The 14836-nt window shown below is 43.3% G+C and overlaps 1 protein-coding gene across 2 annotated transcripts in view; it reads right to left on the reverse strand.

Annotated features, from left to right (window-relative positions):
- The window catches only part of TESK2 (testis associated actin remodelling kinase 2), a 77276-nt gene extending 64023 nt beyond the window's left edge, over positions 1-13253 (reverse strand). Inside the window, exons 1-2 of one of the 2 annotated variants that reach the window (XM_083846925.1) lie at positions 13023-13253; positions 5437-5740 (exon numbers count right to left, since the gene is read on the reverse strand). In XM_083846925.1, coding sequence (XP_083703051.1) covers positions 5437-5658 — 222 coding nt within the window. In that variant the 5' untranslated portion in view covers positions 5659-5740; positions 13023-13253. Of the gene's footprint in view, positions 1-5436; positions 5741-7397; positions 7563-13022 lie in introns of those variants that run through there. The other variant, XM_083846926.1, reaches the window with a different exon arrangement.
- Positions 13254-14836: the final 1583 nt, after the last annotated feature.

A 14836-nucleotide genomic window follows, 5' to 3' on the forward strand; every position in this document is an offset into this window, starting at 1 on the left:
AAGACTGAAGGCTGTACGTACAGAGCAGGAGATCCATGTCCAGTGAGCAGCAACATGAAGATGTATGTAGGAGTCCCATAAAACAAAAAACACAACATAAGTTTTGTGTTACGATAACAAGCGTTCGTGTTGTAAAGAGTGTGGCAAAGCAAAAGGCTAGTTCGGACATGTCATTGTTAAGAACAAAACTAGGGCACTCAGTTTTATGCCCACTTTAAAAAGAAAAAGATGTTGGAGAAGATGTTGGAAAGACTTAAACCTCTATTGCAAAAGCAAGGTTAATCTCAGGGCAGGAAAAAAAAACACAGAAATTTGGACTACGTAACACATCAAAAGGGTCAAAATATAACTTGATAACGCACATATTTTTTTTACAGTGAGGAAGGTAGAGGTACTAAAGACTCCAGCCCAGCCAAGAAACACTAACAATGACTGGTCAGACTAACAGGCCCAAGAGACTTCACAACAGGGAGATTAAACACTAAGCACTGGAATCATTGATATTGCTTTTGAGGTCTTCAGTTCAGAATTGAAGAAAAACAAATCCTGTATTGTACGTCACGCCAGCGTGCTTTAGACAAAATACCAGTTACTGCTAAAACATAATGACCTTTGATTACGTGGCAGTAGGTGTAGATCATCTAATATGCTTTCTAAGCTTTAACTGCTTGAGAAGTACATGATACCTTCCTTCATTTTCAAACATCCAGTTTAACCATAAGACATAATGGGTAAAGCCTAACATGAAAATAGATATTCATGTCAGACAAAATAGACTTTTTTTTGGTCAAGTGGCCTGTAACCTTTGTCTCTCAACCTTTGTTTCTGAAGTCCTACGAGTAAATCCATCATTCACCCCATTCTACAGTTCTTACTTTGCATTGTTTATTCTAGATAGCAAGTTCTGTCAAACTTAGTTCAAAGGCCAAAAGAGGAAAGTGACTACTGCTCACCATCAAACATTTCTGCACTGGACTCTTCCTCACGGCCTGAAAATTATAGACAGATGTCAATCAAGAAAAATAGCAATCAAGTCATAAAACACAAAAAAAAATACGGCTCTGAATCTCACTTTTGGGAAAGCCATATAGTAGGATCTCTAAGATTTACCACAGTCATGTTCCAGAGTCCAAGCCCACCAGCATGACGACGTGCCTTACAGCCATAGCATCCAAAGTGCTACAAAACATGAATTGTACTGGGTAATGTCCATCATAGGTAACAGAACTACCAGCTGAGTACATTACCATACTAGTTAGTATTTTATAAAAAAGAATTATATATGAGTGTTCTTCACAACCCTGAAGCACAAAAAGGCATTTAACCCTGTGGGGATTAGTAGGTGAAATTTGCTGCACAAATGCAAAAATGGGAAAATTGTGTAGCCTGAAGTTCTGCAGAAAGGATCTCGAGTTATAGGGGAGCACAAAACCCATTGCTTGGTGCTTTCAGTAACAGCCCGGGAAGGCCACAGTATGTAAGCCAAAACAGGAGGGCTGATTTCCATCTCAAACATTTTTTGGAGACACCCATGCTCATCTGCTTAATGTTTCAGCTCTAAAAGGTCGTTAATTTTGCATTACATCTCATACATTTTATATTCACATACTTTTCTTTGCTCATACACTATTAAACAACTTTTTTTAAAAGGTATTATGCACCTTTTCCACTGCTCACATGAGCAACTTTCCCAGGCATATGCTTAAGATACAAATGATATTGACTTAATTGCTTTGAATATTTCATAAGATCAGATTATTTTTTCTCTGACAATTAATTTCTAATAGTAGCTCGCTCAACTCCTACGAGGTTAAAAGCATGATTCAAGGTGGTCAAGACTGTGGCCTGGTTGACCTGAGTTCTGTCTTCAACTTTGCTCTCTGCTTATCCCAAAGATAATCAGAGGTTAGACTAGCTTCAACAGTTTTCTCAGAGCGCGTTCCCTGACAAAAACAAATTACTTTTCTCCCTGTTATATGCTATCTCCCTGGCTATTGGAGGGGGGAGCTTTCAACAGGCAAGCCCATCATTATGACAGCAGTGAAGTAGCCCCGCACAACAGAATTAGAGTGACACAGATTATTTTGCTCCTGTTTTTGGAATTATCTTCTGATAATACTGCTAATTAGATGGCCAAGCATACTTAAAACAGGAGAACTATCCGCAGTGAAATAACTTTAGTATCCAGGACTGCCCAGGACAAAACCAAGCGTTCTTCCCTGGACATCAGAAGACTTCACCATGCTTCTTGTAACAGTCAAAAAACTCAAATTCTCCAGTGACCACACCTGTACAGCAACACAAACTTCCCAACATGCAAACACAAGCAACCTTGAACCTGTACAATTCTCTGCTGGATGTATGATCCCTGTACAGACAAAAAATAAACTGCAAAAAAGTCCTCTTTTAGCATTCAAAGTACCAAAAGTATTTCCAGTCTCTCTCAGAAGTTCAGCTACGGAATACAGAGCCAACAAGAACCCCTGAAGGAACCTGAATATTTATTACTGGCTTTGAAGCAGAAGATCTATGTGAATGGAGGATCACAGATTTTAGTCTGACTGCTGTTCCTACACATGCGGTTAACATTTATTATAAAATATCTCCTTACACTGTATTTAGTTTCAGCACGATCTCCCCCACAATTACTTATAGCTCCATCAGTCTTTACTAGTCTTCCCAGCTAAGAATTTAAAGCTTTTGGATCATGGCTGGGAAATGAACATTTACAAAAACAACCTTTGCCTAGTTCAATCTAAGAGCAAACATCAATGTTCTGCACTTGCCATCGAAAACTACAACAGGAAACAGTCAGTTGGCTGACTTAAACTAGGCTACTGGTGTTTGATAAAGTTCCGCTTTTCTAAAGTCATTTCTACAATATTCAGCATTCAGGTGAATTCAAATTGCTACAATGACAGCAAACAAAAATCAAAAGGCTAGTGTAATATTTCATGCTGAATAAACCACAAAGCTTCGTTTGTGTGAGTAAAGGTGCCCTAGAAATGCTATAAAAACATTCATAGGATATGCAACCATTAACATATACACACACCGATGCTATAATGTATTCATATTCCCAAATTAAGAGAAGGCAATTTCTATCCACTCTGAAAGATTGTATTAAAAAAGGAGTCTCCGCAGAAAAGGATTGAAGGGAACAAATCACTGAAAACAATTGTCAGTTGTGTAGCAAAAGAAAAATCCCAAACCCTCAAAACAGTGCAAGTATTCTTTGTTAAATCACATGAGCAAACCTGATGCATGATGCTCACTAAACAATAGACAAATACATAATTGAAAAAGCTCTGGTGACATTTTTTTCTGAGATACCTTTCACTAATTTAAAGGGAAAGCTTCATTGCTTTGCAAAGTTACTTATGCAGCGAGTTTAGAACTATCAAGGATTCTTCTCAAGTTCAATCGCTTACCAGGGAGCCTGCAGATCAGACTGAACTTTGACTGTGTCAAACCACGAGGCTTCCTTTCCTGGAAGCACATCAAGGTTCTTGCATGAAATCTGATCATCAGCACAGTCAGATTAATGACAGAAGTGGTCAGGCTGATAAACTAGCAAAACAGAAACCTGCCTAAATAAGTGTGGAACCACATCTAAGACAAGGTTGTAATGCATTCTCACCCGTTTGTGCCAAAAGCGAAGGGAGAACCTTTTTTTGAAACTGATGTGAAAGAAAAGGCTTTATCACTCGTTGTTTCCCTGCAGGAGGTCTGCAGCTGTTTCTAGAAAAACAGACACCAGACACCCAGATTACTACCAGCTCTTAGAGTAATGCCGCTGATTGCTGACTTACCCCAAAAGGTGCCTAGCTTAGTTCTGCTGAAAATGGGAATGGCAGGGGAAAGCTGTTCAAAAGTTAGCGGACTCCTTTATGCACAGGAAGGTAAATCAGGTATCAAGGATTTCTCTCAACTAACAGTTCTCAAATAAATGCATACCTCTGTATGCCACTACCTAACTGAAACAAGTGCTCTCTTAAAATAAGATATTTTTAATAAATCAATAACTATGTATGATAGAAAGTTATATTTGCTTTTAACCATTTCCCCACCCACTCACTCACTTTCATTTCCTAATGATCGGCAATACCGTACCTTTCTGCTGGATATGCAAGCATCTTGCCTCAGAGCACTTTTCCATGATGTTCCTCACCAATGTACGGTAGAAAGTTACTTATTTCACCCAGTAAATCTGTTCACATATGGAGCTGTTTGACTACAACACTTTCTGAAGTCCCAACATACAAAACTTTCTTTCAAAAGAAAGAAAAGGGACTTCAGAAATAAAAACTTGTGTTAGGGGAAATTAAATTTCCATATATCTAGGTAAAGAAAAAAATTTTTGGAGTAACTTGCCTTCACACAAGAGGAGATATACATACAGAGATGGGAATGCCTTTGAGCATTAAAACAGCAAAAATAATTTTCCTTTTCTAATTCACATATCTATTCACAGCAGTAAAGCTGGATAAAACGTTTCTTAGTTTAAATTCTTAAAGATCACATTAAGTATCATGGAATGGACAGAATATACCGTGAGATATTTTCTGGCATTTCACTGAAATGGAAATAAGTTGGAGAGCGAGTTCATTTAAAGCCAGGAACTAAGGCAAGGAAACAAGTTATTTTTTGCAGTGCCTGAAAGCCTAGAAGTCAACTCAATGTTGACTCAGCTCCTCTACAATAGACCTTACCAGAACAGTCAAGACATAAGAAATGCTACTGTAAAACTGGAACTTCCTGTACGGTGTCACAAATTGCTTTTCTGTGTCCTTAACCACTTTTCAGATATTGTAGCAGCAAGTCACTGACAATCTCTGATTTTCTTATTCCTATTATTTACTATGAAGCAATCTCTGACTATTTGAGTTAGAGGTATGGCATAACAAGAAGCAAAGGAAATAGAGAACAGTAGCTGAATGTATTGTAGCTGCAGTGCAACACATTTTGTTGTTTCAAACTCAGTTAACTATGTGTAGATCTCCTAACACTGGCACATCTTGAGTTGTGAGTCAAAAAATTGGCAAAGGAATAAGAATAATCTCACAAACTTAATAATTGAGCTACATTAAAGACATCCAAACTTAAATATGAGGGAACCAAATAGCCACTGGAGTTTAATACACTACACAAACACAGAAATATGTGGCAGGGACCAAAGATAAACCAGTTATTTTCTAGCTCATGTTATTTCTCACAAATAGCCTCTGCAACTCCCCAAGTAACTTACAAATGATAAAAAAACAGCTGGAAGAGGGACAAAGGAAATAACTGGAGTCCTGCAAGTTCTTCATCACTTAAGTAAAGCCAATACAATAACAGCTAACTTCAGTGAAAGAAGCACTTCTGTTGATGCTCTTATACTTCTCAGCACCAAACACAAAACAATCAACATGAAGGGAAGAACAAAACACACACCTTGAACACCTCCGAGAAGAAACCAGAGCCGATTTTCTCACATGTGAAGTCATCAAGACGGGTTAGTCTGGAAAAGGCACTTATCAGGGCTCTGTACGAAGAGGTCCAAACTCTTCCGATCTGGGATACAGTCCCATCTCCTCCAGTGCCACCGTCAAAGTCCTCAGCGCGCTCCAAGCGTGGTGGAAATCCTGCTATTGAATTCCGCTTACTTCGGTCCATTTTGAAAACAGGCTTTTCTTCTGCTAAGGGAGGACTTCTCACATCTTAGGTACTTTGCTGTCTTCTCTACTCTTGTTGGAAGCTAAAACACAAGAAATTGAGATGGTCATTATTATAAAAATATCTAATCATGTTTGATAGGACTCCAACACAACCAGTGTAAGGGAATAAGAAAAGCAGAAGATATCTTTGGTGTAAAAAAACAAAACACACACACAACCAACCACTCAGTAGCACTAAAAAAGATAGACAATCCAATGAATTTTTCCTTTAGAGTCCTGGAAATATTCTATAGTCTGGCTATTAAGAAATCAATAGGTTTCGAGCTCAAAACTTTAAATGATAACAAAGGGCTTTCACACACACACTATTTAAGTTCTGGTTGCTATAGCAAACAATTAAGCAGTAGGAAATCCACAAAATGTTATTTTCTATGCTACTTCGGTAGCAGCTGGTGACCAATCTAGTGCTATTGCAAGAAACCATTCAACATTAGGGGCTGAACAAAAGATGCCTCACTATAAAAAACAGATCAACTTTCAGTTGACTTATTAGCTGTCAATAACAGTAGCTGAAGCACCCAAAGCTTTGTGTTTTTTTTTAAACTTCCATCTATGAATGTTCCAAGACCAATTTCTTAACTAGTAAAAACACAAGTCTATACCCGCTAAAGATCTAGTTCCCAAATTTGTGAAAATGATCAACAATCCTGCTACAAAAACAAAGGCTTCTTGTACGAAACTGCCAGAACAATTCTCTACGCACACAATTTTAAAGCTATATTAATTTCAGTTCAACTGCAAACACAGGAAATAAGATACATTTGCCAAGTACGAAGGGGGAAAGAAGAGAAAAAACAACACTGAGGGAATTTTTTTTCTCTGTGTAAGAGGATGATGAAGTAATCAGGATGACTCTGGAGCCCATCAAATCCAACTTGGATTGGCAAACCTGACAGGTGGCCTACTTTTTTTTTTCCCTTTAAACCTTAGAGTCAGGAGGTTATTCATCTTTTCCACACTTAACTGTTCATTTACAGCGATTCAGTGAAGCCCCTACAAAACCTGAACAAAGTGGGCACTCACAAGGAGGATTTTTTTTTTTTTGAGGGTGAATGAAAAACTGGAAGGGGAAGGCAAACTTTTTTTTTATATAAAGTGGTAGACAAAATAATCACAAAGCAGGGAGCAGATGAGGCACTTATACTTGTATGTACACAGATGTACAAAACCTGAACAATACACTAAATGTGAAGAGCATCTCAAGAACAGAGGCGCACCAGCTGTCCTCTGAATACACAGCAGCCCTGCTATACACATCTTGTACGCAGCGTATCCTTCAGAGATGCTGTGCCAACCCGTCAGAAAGACACACAGCCCTTCCCTGCCTTCAGAATTAGCTCTGTTGGATTGCATGGAATTAATTTGAGGTTGTCCTCTCCGAGAAGAAACAAAAACTTTTCCCCCCCAAGGCCTGTGCTGGTGTTTATTTCAAGTATCTTAAAACTCACCTCTCTGAATGAGGGTTGGGTTGGGGGGAACAGTATAGGAGAGCCTTACGAGGACCTGGTTAAGAAAATTTAATCTCTACCAAATCCCACATTGCGGCATTCCTACAAAACTTTATGTGCAGACTCCCCCGTGCGTGAGCTTCCTGCACTTCTCAGATGCTAGTACTACATCATCTAACGTTATAGCGTGGCCGACTGCCACAGAGAAGATCAGGATCCAATTTCTGACCTCATATTCCTGCCCCACGAGCCCTGAAGGTCTGGAAACGGTACAGGAGCACCACGAGACGACAAAGCCCGCTCGCTCTCCCCGGAGAGAAGAAATAACCCAGGGAAGCTCCTCAGCTGCAGAGAAAGTGCCCAGGATCTTCCAAGCGTACTCAAATAATTCTTTTTGATCTGAGAGCAGCGAACTAACATTTGGTTGCTTTTCAAGGAGACGAAGAAAGAACTATCTGTGGAAGGAGGAGAGGCAGGAAACAATGGTGTTAACAAGTCGTTTTCTGGAACAAAAGACAAGTATGGTTGGAGACTGACCAAGAAGCCTGCTGGACTTGAAGAAGCAATGTTTTAGCACTTAGCAGAGCAGCACCCACCTGCACTAGGCACTTCCTAAGGGAAGGAGCAAGGTTTTGCCCCAGCAGCGCCCAGTCTGACACTCAGTGCCATGACTCCCATGAGGTGCACCCTGAAGTTTTTGCAGACACACCCCCCCCCCCCAAAACTTAGTGAAACAACCCATCTGCATTGCGACCCAGCAAACAAATCAGAGCTATATCAAGATATATCCAAAAAATGAGACAATAAGACTGCTGTTTTCTAGCTAGAGGAAGACACCAACTCAGGTAAGTGATATTAAACAGGAAGAAAAACCTACCTCTGTCTTAAGCATCCAGATACCATTAACAGAAGATCAGCTCCCCATATACTCTGCTTAATCTACTAAAAAAAAAAAAACCACCCTCACACATACACATCCTTCTGATTGAAATCACATGGCAAACTCCGCAAAACTCCGTACAAATCTCACAATGAAAGAAGAGATTCAAAGCACTTCACACAACATAAATCCCAAAAGGCTTTGCCATCTGGATTCCCAAGTAACCCGTCCCTTCAATTTCTGCCTGCTAAAGCTTGCCTTATTTCCAGACAGCCACATGAAATCCTTGGAAATTATTAGGATAGAGCTCCATTTGTCCAACTTTCTGCCCAGGATTGCATACACAGAATTAGAGGAAAATTTCAAGTGGGCACACTTCCAAGCGGGCCTCCTGTCATTTTGGCCAATTACACTAATGATCACATTCTCAGTCAAATCAACCAAGGTTTAATTGACTGTCAAATCAGTCTGAGGTACTTTAATTTACTACCTTGTATGATTAATTAAAGTGCACTGAGCAGAATGCAAGACCGACCTGCTGCAGATCTAAAGGCTGTTGGGTTTGTTTGCTTGTTCTTTAATACTAAAGTTCAGCTCAAAGATTCTTCAGCTGTGCTCAAGGACCAGCTAAGAAAAGACACTGAGCACTCTAAAAACATTTCCCGATAAATTTTCCAGCTTCCAGACCGCTTTTTTTGACATCCTTACCACAACAAAAATGCACCCCACTCTGCCAAGCCAAGATGTTTTAGAAACACATTTGTCAAAACGCGGAACCTGCCCCGCTCATCCATTCGCTATATTGCTGAAAAGCACAATTGTAGGTTTCATACTCTACCACATTTTAATTTCTCGGTCTAAAAACAAACCTTGAAGCAAGAAACAAACAAGCCAAGTTAAGAGTACATTAAGATCAGTTTCTCCGCTGCATGAACACATTGGGTTTTGAGTTGTGGAACTGACTACAAATACTACCAGCATTTACTTGGTTAATGAGGGGGTTGACTTACAAACCCAATGTCTAAGCCTGAAAACATGTGAAGATGGAAACCCCACAACAGCACATCAAGTTATATCCCGCACATCAACGCAAAATGAACAAGTGAGATACATTAGCCAGTGCTTAGCATTTCATACCATTCGTAGACATAAAAACAGAGCGAGCTTCTCAGCTTCATCAGCATCCCTTTAATGCCTCAGGGTGCAAAACAAGATCCCTCCAAAACGGTTTCAACTCATTACCGACACTTTTTTTTGTCCCCGGTATCTTCATAACACGTGCATATTTGCACTTAAAAGTCAAAGTTTCCTAAAAGATGGCCCTAACAACAACAACAACCATTTTTAGACACAGAAGACTGTCGCTAGGCATTCAGCCTGGAAAGCCATAAATCTGGTGGATGCATGTTATTAATTTGAAAAGGTTTTCTGAAGAGCAAGATGCCAAAGCTTTGACATAAGACATTTGCCAAGAGTTAACTATTTAAACCCATAGTCTGATGGAGTTTAAAAGCCCAGCACTACAAAAACAGGGAGGAATTATGCTGGCAAGTGCCACTCAACAACATAGCTGGGAGACGAGGGGGGAGAATTCCCTCTAGTAACTTGCAAATTTCAGAAAAGCTTCAAAGGATTGTAAAGAACAAAATCTTCCAGAGACTGAATTGACTTTGAGGTCATTAGCCTGGAGGAGAGGGGAAAAAAGGGGGGAGCAAAACATAAGAAATCAAACTAAATAGGTAAGGAGAGCCAAGCTCTCCACAGTAACTGCAGTAATTCGCTGTCCTAACAGAGGAAAGGTATTTGGTTTGTCCCTAACTTGGCTTCCTGTCTTTGGGAGAAAGGTAACATCAAATATTTACAGACAGGGTAGCTACCAGCACCAGGGCTCGCACTGCGCTTGGCCCAGCTCATCCTGAGGCTGAAATCTTTTCTGCCTGCTTACTGGGGGAAGTCACCGGGTCCAGCCTTACGTCTTAGTCACAACACGACACTTGAATGTGAAAACCCCAACATTTCCTACTTTCATTTCGGTAATATTTTGCTTTAATCGCCTCTCCCCTGCTGGGGATAGTTCCTAGCTCTGACCAGCACCTCCACAACATATACCTCGCACGGCTAGGGGTGGCACTACGCAGGAGAGACCTGCCTTAGCCCAGGGACGGCGACACCAGCCCAGAAACTGGGAGCCTGCTAAGCCGCACCACGGTTTTGTAATGCAAACAAACCTCGCAAGAGGCTGAGCTGAAACAAACAGTTCACTTATTTTGTGACTGCAGCCAAGTTTGAAACCAGAAAGAGACGAGACATTAACTTACTGCAAAGCCTGGGCTTTGAGACCAACGCTGTAGGTTTAAAAATACTCGTATAAAGCACGGGCATAAAGCCTGGCACACACTGAGAAGGCAGATAATTGGAAAACATACAAACAACAAAAAAAAACCACTCGATCCTTATGCCCACAGTAAGGAATTGCCAACAGCTTCTCGAGTCCAAATAAAAAACAAAAGTGAACCTGTACAGACGGGCCTTGCAAAAATCTGTTTGTCTCCTCGCCTGGCTGTAGTCACACCAACGCACAGGGCAGCCTCTAACGTAGTGGCAGAGTCAAACCATCACACTCAGGTAGATCACACACAGTACACAGCTGCTGCTTCAAACAGACAACCTTAATATATTCTGTTTGCCTAAGAAAACATGAAAATTGCATGACATCCCGAAGGCAGTGGCCTTCCCTATGCTTCTACAGGGCTTGGTAAAGATGCCGAGAAGCAGCAGGCTGACGTTTGCTTAGCTCCCGACCAAAACAAAGGGAATCGAAGCCTTTCTATTTTAACACCTCTGTAATCAAGGGATCCCCCCAGCCGCCCCGCCAGGTTTATAGCTGAGGGCTGAGAGCTGTCTGCAGGGTTCTCACGGCAGGCAGGAAGCAACTCTCCGTTGTTTCGGTGCAGCCGGCGAGAAAACCCAGCACGGCAAAGGCGAGGAGAGAGAACAAGAATGCTTGAAAGCGGGGTGAAACTAAAGAAAGCAGGCTGGGTTTCATATCTGACTGATGATTTATACGGCATCACAAAAGACAGACAGCATTTGCACCTTCCATCTAAAAGTGTAATCACCACAGATATTTAAAATGCATCATTCGAATACAGCTGAAGCTCCAGCCCGTGTTCCTGGGTTCAAGCCTCCCTAAGACACCCAGTACCGTGTCTACGCCAGGTACTGGCAGCACAAACACAACAGTAACAGGGTCCCTGATAACTCCTCTGTGACCTTTTGGAGAACAGGGCATCCCAAATCTGCTGCTGTGTTATTGGAGACACCGGTGGTATTTACACATCAACCTGAAGCACCTCGGGTACCGAGAGGAAATCTATAGCTCACAGCTGTGAGCCACAGACCCGGAGTGTATGAAGTCGGGCTTCAAAAGCAAAGTTATTTCAAGCAAATCCCCTGCTGGTTGCAAACGCTGTCACAGCTCTCCAGTGCAGGCGAGGGGACAACCACATAAAAAAGTGGCCTAGCCACTACCAGAAATGTGTTCAACTTAAGAAAAAGTGACAGGGCCATATGAAAAGAAGCTTACTAACTAAGTCAAAAAGAGGACTTGGCAGCAGACAACAGATGGAGCCACCAGGACACAGCGGCTGATTATCAGATGTACTTACTGATAAATGCACAACATGAAATGAATACACTAAGGAGCTAATAAGGAGGAAAATGGCTAAAAAAAATAATAATTATAAATGTTGATCATTTTCGATCTTGCCTAGAAGAGCACTTTTTTTGTACCAGGCTGCAAGATACCATGCTACAAGGATAAAATAAGAAGCGTTGCCATTGTGCAAATGCATGGTTTTTGGCTACAGGAAAAAAGGAAACCTATGACGCGAGGGAACCACAAGCTTCGCTCTTTCCTGCAGCAGACACAGAAGCAACATCCCTCTCCCTTAGCCCTGCATTTCTTTCATGCGTTTGCAAAGTCACTTGCATAAAGAATCACAATGGCAAAAGCACACGTACAAAAGTGGAGGGTACAGCTCGGTTACAGCAGGCCCACACCACCAGAACACTGCATTTGGACCAGTTTTCTCCTTCCACAGCCTGTCCCTGTCTTCTGCTCCGCTCCCACCGCCAGCTGTTCATCCTAACAGAAGAGCGGGAAAGATCTAAGCGAGGGGGGGAATAAAAACAGAAAACCCAACGCAGGAGGGCAGACACTTGGCAGCAGGTACAGGAGCACACCCAGGTACTTTCAGTTCTAGCTAATCATGCTCTGTGTACAAGTTTTATGTGAAAACAAAACAAGATGGACAACATAGTAACACAGCCGTGTCTACAGCTGCACAGTGCAGTCCTGCACAAGTCCAAAAATGACACTTTTATTGGCCTGTCAGAACGCAGCATGCAACAATAATTTCCAGAGTTGATGACTAAATAGAAACCCTTACGACTAACCCACTGGGCATATCAGAGCTCCTCATAAAACACCTTATCTTCGGCTGTAAATTCCACCGCCTCACTAACCCCGTGGAACCGTGCGCCCGGCGATTTTGCAGCCCACGAAGACACCCTACGCCTCCGATCCCTACTAGAAGGTTAGTTTTGAAGAAATTATTTCATCTGGAGCACGAAGGCTGCCCAAAAGCCAGCCTCGATATCAGCTGTAAGGGTTTTTAGGAGGCCATAAACGTGACTAGAACTCAGCGCGGTGCTCCCGAAGGCTCAGCTTCCAGCTCCCCAGGCACCTCCTGTCAGGGGACCCCAGGGGCGAGCCCCCCACCTCAGAGCAGGGCAGCTCCCCCCTCAACGCGGCGACCCACCCGGACCCTGCAGGCCCCCGGGCAGCTCCCCCCCAACCCTCAGCCTCCTCTCACGCCTCCTCACGGGGCAGCGCCCCGGAGCCAGGCCTCCCACGCCGCCACCCTGCCCGGGCACCCCCCGCGGAGCTGCGGGGCCGCCCCCGGCCGTTACCTGAGCAGCGGCGGCGGCGCCAGCGGGGCCTGCGGCCGGCGGGGGCTGTCATGGCGGCCTGCCCGGCTCCTCAGCGGCCCGCCGAGGGGAGGCGAGGGGGCCCCATGTGAGGAGCGAGCCCGGCTGCGGGACCCGGGGGCCGGGGAGCGTCGCGGCTCCTCCCTCTGCGTCCGCCTCCGCCGCCGCCGCCACCGCCACTGAGCCGCCCCCAGAGCCGGGGCGGCACCCCGACACCCACCGCCCTCCCGTGTAACCAATCGGAGCCCGGAGAGGGTTGATGGACGGCGGGGTGCGGCCAATGGAGGAGGGGAAGGCAGGCGCGGAGGGGTTCGCAGGTAATCCACGTGAGTGCCCTTTTCTAATTGGCTGAGGGGAGCTTGAGAAGCAGGCGGCTCGACCAACGGGAGCAGGGATGACAACTCCCAGGACGATAGCGGGAGCCAGCGGCAGGAAAGAGAGAGGGGCGTTGCTAGGGGCGCCTCACTCTCATTGGCCAGCCTTTGAGGGCGGGTTATAAATAAGAGAGTTAGCCAGTAAGAGCGCGGCGCACGTTCTGACGGACGGGCAGGAGAGCCAATCGCCGCGTGTTTATAGGCAGCGGTGGGCGTGAAGCTGTCAGCGGGCCCAGGTGCTCATGGAGGCCCCGCGGCCTGGGCACGGGGCAGGGGGGGGTTTCCATTGCCCTGGCGCCTCACGGCCTCCTCCTGCCCTGGCGTTTAACCCAAACTGATGTTTTCTTCCCTGACCTCATCTTTGGCAATATCTGAGCTATTTTTACTGAAACTCAAAAAATAAAAAATAAAAAATGAATTTAAAAGTTCGTCTGTTGTAGAGTCTTGTATTCAAAAAAACGAATCCCAAGCAATTCAAACTGCAGGAATTATAACCGAAAATGTTCTCAGACAAGAACGCGGTGCTCAACCTTGCGATATTAGCAATATGTCCTGTTTTCTCATTACCCTTCATCATCAATTTTGTATCTAAGCTTTTCAGCTTGATCCAAAACACGCTCGGGGGACTTTCGTGTTGGAAACATCAGCACCAGTTCTACAGATAACAGTGAACAGAGTTTTACTCTTACAGCTGGGATAAAATCCCTAATCTGCGTTTTACCGACTGAATTTAGTCTTAGAATTTCCACCCAAATTTACAGTGAGATGTTCTCTGTAAGTTTAACTGAAAAAATAAAAAATAAAAAAATAAAAGTAATTCTGCACAGGTAACAGATTAAAAGTGCTTTGTGTGGAAAAAAAGATAGTCTTTTTTTTTTTTTGATCATTTGTTTCATTTTCCTCCTGGATTTCCCTTGCTAACAGTGATTTTCCCACACTCCCAAATGCTAAATACCAAGTATGTGCAAATGTCTATTCTAATGACAGCTCAAGCACAGGGTGCAGTGAAGCTTTTGTAATTAAGCCATTAAACAATGATTAGCATATCCATCATATTTTAATCTGTGACTGAACAGGTGGAACTACTCGGATCTGTCAGTCTGCTCTCTGACACTCCAGGAGAACTGAGCTCCAGAATGGGGCTTTTTAGTAAGACTAATCTTTTAGGACTTATTTTTTAGAGTTAAATTTCAGCTCTTTACATTTTGCTGGGATTTGACCAAGCCAGTTGAAAAGACTTCACGCAGCAAACGCTGAAATATCTCAGTTTCCTTGGCCATTCTCTAAGTCAGAGCGCAGCGGTCCCTGCTGCTCTGCACCCTGTTTAAGCATCAGTGCCTTCCAGTTTCATCTCCCTGTGCCCCTAGTCCCGGCTGTGTTGGAAGCTATTAGTTAGCTGCAAGATGACATCTGGTGGCAGGT

Source organism: Anser anser (genome assembly GCF_964211835.1).
Source record: "Anser anser genome assembly, chromosome: 8".
Classification (NCBI taxonomy): Eukaryota; Metazoa; Chordata; class Aves; order Anseriformes; family Anatidae; genus Anser; species Anser anser.